The sequence below is a fragment of the Tiliqua scincoides genome, chromosome 5 (assembly GCF_035046505.1).
Source record: "Tiliqua scincoides isolate rTilSci1 chromosome 5, rTilSci1.hap2, whole genome shotgun sequence".
Taxonomy (NCBI): Eukaryota; Metazoa; Chordata; class Lepidosauria; order Squamata; family Scincidae; genus Tiliqua; species Tiliqua scincoides.
Genome location: NC_089825.1, coordinates 142,403,420 through 142,410,706, shown reverse-complemented (window position 1 = coordinate 142,410,706; position 7,287 = coordinate 142,403,420). Strand labels below are relative to the sequence as shown.

Sequence of the window (7,287 nt, the reverse complement as noted above, 5' to 3'; positions counted from 1 at the left end):
CCTGCAATGTGGGGTTTCTCAAATGTAGTCTTACTCCATGGATTAGATGAACAAGTTCACTTTCTCTACATACCCTGATCTCATTGAGGTGCTCTTTGCCGGAGATTGCTGGCTATTTCAGAATCCCATGTTCTGAAATTCTGCTGTCCAGCTTGCTACCCACACAGGGTGCTGGAGTGTGTTCCGGGACATTAACACTGTCCACAAAACACTGAGAGTCTCAAGACTTGTTTTCAAAAGATGGGGAAAGGTTTCATTTTTCCACCAAGTTGTGGTTTACTTTATGAATTGCCTGCACAACCTCCAATAAATCACAGAAGACAAGGCACTTATAGGATGGTAGAGCCAGAGTTTATTAAATAATGCATATATCAGTTTCAAGCATGGCCTGCAGCGGACATTACTTCCTATCACATATAAATTCCCACTTAGTCCTCCAGTGCTACGCTGGAGGAGAGAGCCAGCTGCTGTCTTTTCTCCCCTTTTAAGCTATCCCGTCCTGACTCCATGCTTAACTTCATCAAATGCCAATAATGCTTTCTCAATAACATCAGAAAAGGGGGTTGAGGAAGCTCAGAGGTAAGTCCCATTACAGTCAACAAGGCTTTCTCTTGGGTAAGTGTCAACAGGATTGCAGCCTCTATCTCATAACACACACACACACACACACACACACACACACACACACACACACACACCACTTGAAGACCAACAAATCTGTTGAAGTGCAAACATTTCTGTGTCGCTGTATTTTGAAGCTACCAGCTGCCTGTCTTTATTTCAGGAGACCCTTTGCAACCTCCCCACCCTGGAGCATCTGCTGCCCGGCTAGGCCCATGAAAGTCCCCCTGCCATTACCACCCAAAGGCACTCTCTGGGATCAGCAGTGGGCTTTTTCGAGGCACCCAGGCCTTTAGTACCTACCCAGCAATACTGATTCAAGACACACATGCCAGGCTCATTGCAATTTACTTATACTGAAATTGTCTTTTAATGGAAATTCTCTTCTAAATCACATTTAATGGAAAGAAAGATGGACTTTATATCAGGATCATGATTCTTCCAGTGTCATTTTAGCAGTGTGAAAGAGCTGCCTGTGCATCACAAAAACCCTGCGTGAAACCGAATGAAAGGAGATGCCACTGAAGGCAATGGGAGCTGTTTGGCCCTGTCACACCCAGAAGGCTCACTTCCATTGGCTGAAATGGCTGTCCATTGACCTGGCTGAAGAGCACTGTAGCAAAGCAGGGCTAAAGGCTCTCTCTCTCTCTCTCTCTCTCTCTCTCTCTCTCTGTGTGTGTGTGTGTGTGTGTGTGTGTGTGAGTGTGTTTGTGTGTGTGTGTGTTTGCTTGTGTGTGCATACACATTCTTTTTCATCAAGTTAAGAGCAGGGCTCTGCTGGAACAATAATTGGGCAAAAAAATGACATATGAGGAACCTTTTCTAATGTACTAAATGCATGCATGTTCCAAAGTGTTTTACGAACATCATAGTAGTTGGACTTCACAATTTTTTTAAAAGACAAACCATAAAAGTGAGGGGGGAAATAATGAGACAAGTAAGAAGAAAGAGAAGTTCAGTCAGGTAGCAAAATCCTTTTTCCTTACTAGCTGTTGCCTGCTATTCAGTTCAGGCCTCAGTACAATAATGTAGACTTTAGGAATGAAGATGCAACCCAGCAATCCAGCACTGGAGGCCAAGATGGAGAAGATCTCCACGGCCACCATATATTTTCCCTTGGTGCTCAAGTAGGCTGGGATAAATGATACCCAGACACTGCAGAACACCAGCATGCTGAAGGTGATCAACTTGGCTTCATTGAAAGTATCTGGCAGTTTTCTGGCAAAGAAAGCCACGGCAAAGCTGATGATGGCCAGAAAGCCCATGTAGCCAAGCACAGTGTAGAACATGGTGGGTGCACCTTCGTTGCATTGCACTATGATCTGAGTGGATTGAGAATGCATGTCTGATTCTGGGAAGGGGGGAGACGTGGTCAGCCACACTGCACAGATGGCACTCTGAGTCAGAGAAGAGAGTATGATGACCGACACTGCCAGCCTTTTCCCGACCCATTTCCTCATCCTGTTTCCAGGCTTGGTGGCCATGAAGGCCACCACCACAGTGAGGGTTTTGGCCAACACACAGGAAACAGCAGTGGAGAAGATGATGCCAAACACGGTTTGGCGGAGAAGGCAGTTCACCCTCCCAGGCTGGCCAATGAACAGAAAGGAGCAGAGAAAGCAAAGCAGCAGAGAGCAGAGGAGGGCACAGGTGATGCTCCAGTTGTTGGCCTTGACTATGGGAGTATCGTGGTGTTGAATGAAGACCCACATCACTATTCCAGTGATTGCAGAAAAGAAGAGAGCCAAGGAAATCAGTGTAATTCCCAAGGGCTCTTGACACGACAAGTAAGTTATTCTTTTAGGGATGCACTGATCCTGCTTCCTGTTTGGGTGGTGATCTTCTGGGCACTTGTGGCATTCTTCTGCATCTGGAAATAACAAGCAAATTCATACAAATATAGTACAGGAGAACGTGCACACAGTTTGTGATTTTGTTTAGTTATAGTTCCACATACCGTTATTTAAATATTGTCATATTCTGCTCTATGGATTATAGCAAGCCTTTCATCGCCAGGATTGGGCTGTCACGTGGAGCCTCTTACGACGGTGGAAGGCACATCCACTTTTGGAAAATGGCGGCCAACAGAGTAGGCAGCACTCCATTGGTGGCCATTTTTATGAGCGCTGCGTCATGAGGCAGCAGTGCTGCAGCTCAGCCTAACAGACCCTGCAGAACCTAGTAAGGTCGCAGTGGGGGGAGGTGATGGATAGGAGGGTGGGTGGGGAGAGGTGGTTAGTGGCAAAACTGGGTGAAGAGGGGGAGGAACAGGGGCATGGAGGCAGCAGGAGTTGATGTCACTTTGTACTCTTTTACTTACCTGTCTGGACCGAGATGCTATCTTCAGAGCACTGAGCGCAGTCATAGCAACACACCTGGGCACCCTGACGAACAATCCTGCTGTGTCCAGGAGGACAACTCTCAACACATGTGGACTGTGGAAGCATCTATCAACAAGTAGAAAAGCATCACATTGAGAACCTGAAACCAGCCATTTCTTTCTGTGTTCTGTCATGTTGAGTTCAACCTATTTACCCACGGAGGTTCTAGGAGGGATTGAAAGAGTCTCTGTGACACTCAAAATACCATGGTGCAACAGGGCCTGAAACAACAACAACACTGAGAATGAAGGATTCTGGGTCAGAGCACACCCTTCCTCTGATCTTTTTCTGCTGTGGATTCTACTATTCAGGAAGATAATCGAAATTCTCACTTGGTTGTACTTGTGATTCCACACTATGGCACTTCTGTTGATGGTGAACTCTTTTCCTGCAGGAGCCCAGGGGTCCATCCGTCCAACACGGATTCTATGAAAGGACTTATTGGGATATGTGACTGTGTTCATGATGTCATATGGAGCTGCCAAATCCATGTTTTCATCAAAGAATATTTCTTCCCCGACACTATTGTTGAAGTGAACATTTTTCAGAAAGGAGTGAAGCTAGTTTGGAAGTGAGAAAAATGTGAATGAGCTGCTTTCAGTGGTCAAAACCTAGTGCAACTTCCCTGAAACTATTGGATTTGTTACATTCGCACATAAGTTAATGGTCCTATCCCCAGGGCCACAGCACTAGTCTTAAGTGTGCGGCCCTGGCAGCAGCCATCACAAACCTACTGTAAATTGATGGAATGTTTATAGTTATTAGATGCCATTTGAGGCACATTTGCCTGGAAGTAACCCCATCTGAACTCAGTCTAACTTTCCTGTAAGTGTAGACATGCATAAGAATGCCCTGAAAATCAGTGATTGAACTGTGGGGGAAATGCACTACATCCTGGATGACATTCATAAGCGCACTCCCTAACTCCCACCAATTTCATCCAAATTATGGCCCACCCTGTAGTCTTCTTAGAAATGACTAATTAGAGAAGACTAATTAAGGCCCAAATCCCAAACAAACTTTCCAGCACTGACATGGCTGAGCCAGTGGGGCATATGCTGCAGTTGGGGGCAGTCATGGAGGTGTCCTCAAGGTAAGGGAATGCTTGTTCCCTTACCTCGGAGTTGCGTTGCCCTTATATCAGTCCTGGAAAGTTGGTTAGGACTGCGCCCTAAAGGGGACTGCACAAAACCTAAGATGATTTTGCCAGTTCTAGTTAAATTACTGAGAAAACACTTCCATTTTTCCCATATGTGAAACCAGCAGGAAAGAGAGAGGGTGCTAGAAATATCTGCAGTAGGGCAAGGTACTCTTGCCAATTACAGGTTGAGCCTCATTATTTGCGTGGATTCTATTCACTCACATAGAAGGTAAAAAACGCACTATAGCAAATCAATGCAAAAAACCAAGTTTCGTTGCTCTGGTGATTTAAAAACAACCTTGCTGACCTTTGTGATGTAAGATAAGAGTCATTAAGAAGACAATCCATTAATCAGTCATCGTGCAAGGACTTACAAAGGTGCTTCACTCAGTCCCTCCCTTCACCAATGCAAAGTGATTACCTTGCTTTCACATGCTCAGGGGGAAGGGAGGGGTCGCCTGGAGAGAGAAGGATTGATGGATTGTCAGCCAGCTGCCCTCTCTCTCTCTCTCTCTCTCTCTCTCTCTCTCTCTCTCTCTCTCTCTCTCTCATTAAGGAGGCTATTGTTAAAGGACTGGTCAGTTTTTTAAACTGAATTTAAAGGGGTGCATTTTTCCCCTTCTCCAGGGGTCAGTACATTCCTTCTCATCTGCAGTGGCCATTTGTGTTGAGTCAAATCCGTGTATAAAAAATCCATGTATAACAAGGCTGGACCTGTATGACGTTTCTTATTAAACTGAATTAATAGGAGAATCCACTTTACCTGCCACGGATGAACATCCCTGAAGTCCCATGAACCTCCATCTCCCATCAATTTCTGTTTTGACCTCGATGAATCTATGGCATGGAGTGCATGTGCCAGAGCATAAACAGAATTGTAGATGCCATAACTATGACCAGGCACTCCTGTTTCAAATATGGACTTGGGGAGGTTGCTCATCTTTTCCCTCCCCGTGCAGGGTTTTCCTGCTGGCATATATTGACCAACTAAAGGCAACGAACAGTAAAACATACTGGACCAGAAAATCTGGAACAGAAATTTATGAAATTCTTTAAAATATAATGTCTCAAGAAAATCTGCATATCCTGCCATTTCATTTGTGTGGAGTGCAAAGGACAAAGTGCCATTGAAAGATTGTGGTGTGAATAGATCCAGATGGAATACAGAAGAGAAATCCCAGTGAGCTGTTATGATCCAAACCCTCTCTATTGGTTTCATTTCATCACGTTCACTTTTTGATAGAATCTTGCGTAAACTCTCCATGGAACGAAGCCCTCCATGAATGAGAATCACGTTGCTTTTGGCTGAGGAGATGGTAGAACGTGTTCGTTCCAGTTGGTCATGAATCTGCTTTTCCATTTCTCCCCAGAAGGACTTGAGCATTGGAACAACTTCCCTAAAAGCGATGCAAATGTGGCTCTGGAGAAGCCTGGGCTTGAGGATCCGCCCAAAGGTCTCTCCGCTGTCATCATCTGAGACAATGAGGCCAACCCAGGTCCATCTGAAATGCTGAAGCAGCTGCACAATCCCATCGTACTGAGCCTTTTCATTTGGGATCATCCGGTATAAGGAGGGGAACTGAGTTTTGTCACTTAAGGCTGGATCAAAGGAGCCGTAACTGAGCTAAAAGGAACGCCAGGGATATTTTCAGAGCTAAGAACCATTCACAATCTGCAAATAGCAATTGCGTCCCTTGATGTGTGACACAATAGAAGTTTGATTTCAATTTGTGTTTCATTGTCCAGCAAATATTGCGGAGACTTCTGATGCTGTAGTCTGGGCAGGATTACTGGAGTAATAATTATACCTTATGCACAATGCCACATGTCAGAGTCCAATTAAAATTTTTAAAGGGTTCAGGATTTGGCATAGAAAATGGGCAGGTTGTACTTTCTTTCCCTGCCCATTGCTTCTTTATTACCAATTTCTCCAATTTTCCCCTTCCCCTCATTGTACAAAATGAAGGCCGGCACATGTTATGAACACTACCAGTTGACACATTGCTGGTAGCAGAAGGGCTTAGCTTCCGGTTTTCTAACTAGAAAGCAACCTAACTCTAATACCCAGAATGCACACATTCTCATGCAAAGTGTAATTAGAACCTGATTGAAACATCAATGGCCAATGCTAAGCAAAAAGAGCACAACAGAGTCTTTTGGCCCATCACTTTGGGTGAGACATATGTAGAAATACAGCATGTTTGCCTTCCCTAACTTTTCCATTGCTTGAAAATATACACAGAGATGAAGGCACATACCTGTGGTATCCTGTAGAGATTGACAATGTGGGGCATCTGCCTGGCGTTATAAGTGGTGAGTCCTCCAATGATAGCCCTTAGCTGGACTTTCATTCCACAATTGTAATTGAGGGGATTCTGAAATGCTGAGAAAAGAACTTCCATGGTGCCAGCACAGGATCCCTTTTCATTGTAAGCATTTAGGCAGATTGTGTAACTCAGTGAGTTGTTGAGTAAAAGGTTGGAATTTGTGTTGATCTCACTTATGGCAAACCAAAAAACAGAGACATGGTGGAAGTTCTGAGGCACTAAGCTGTAAAGAAGTATGCTCGTTGAATATTAGACCTTGTACATGTATACAAGCACAGTACCTCTGAACTAAGGTATAGCTACTAGGCACTGAGGTTTGTAATACTTAATATCTCATAGTAGGTCTTTTGTATTTTGATCCTTTAGAACAGGGATGGCCAACCCGCAACATACCCCATGCCGTATTTTATGTAGAGAATCTTCATTGTGCAACTCCACCTTAATGTCACTTTTAGCGATTACCATGACAGATAAGTAGAGCTATTAGAGCCTCCAAATTTAAGGGCAGTATATCTCCCAGTGCCAGAAGGTACAAAGCCAGAAGGCTGGGAGTGCTGTCTGGTGCTTTCTAAAGTCATCTGACTGAGACCAGAAAGGTGGCCTGCATCAACCCTGAGTCCAGCCCAGCAGGACTTGTTCCAAGGTGCATGTAATGTATGTTCATTGCCCTTCTGCACACCGAAGCCTCCCTCTGCCTGCCCATCTTCTCATCCTCAGAGATGATCTTAGCCAGGATCTCTTTGCAGATGGTTTTTCTGAAGATGTGATCTTTGCCGAACTGGGCTTTGCTGATCTTGTTGATCATCTCTGGTTGGCA

General features: G+C 44.7%; 1 protein-coding gene across 1 annotated transcript; it reads right to left on the bottom strand.

Annotated features, from left to right (window-relative positions):
* Window positions 1-1,604: 1,604 nt before the first annotated feature.
* Window positions 1,605-3,493, bottom strand: LOC136654011 (vomeronasal type-2 receptor 26-like; the record flags this gene model as incomplete). The annotated part of the gene is made up of 3 exons (XM_066630874.1): window positions 3,335-3,493; window positions 2,942-3,068; window positions 1,605-2,491 (listed from the first exon to the last, which is right to left on the bottom strand). Coding segments are annotated over exons 1-3 (1,173 nt in total), but the record flags the coding sequence as incomplete, so codon positions are not given.
* Between the last annotated feature and the right edge of the window lie 3,794 nt (window positions 3,494-7,287).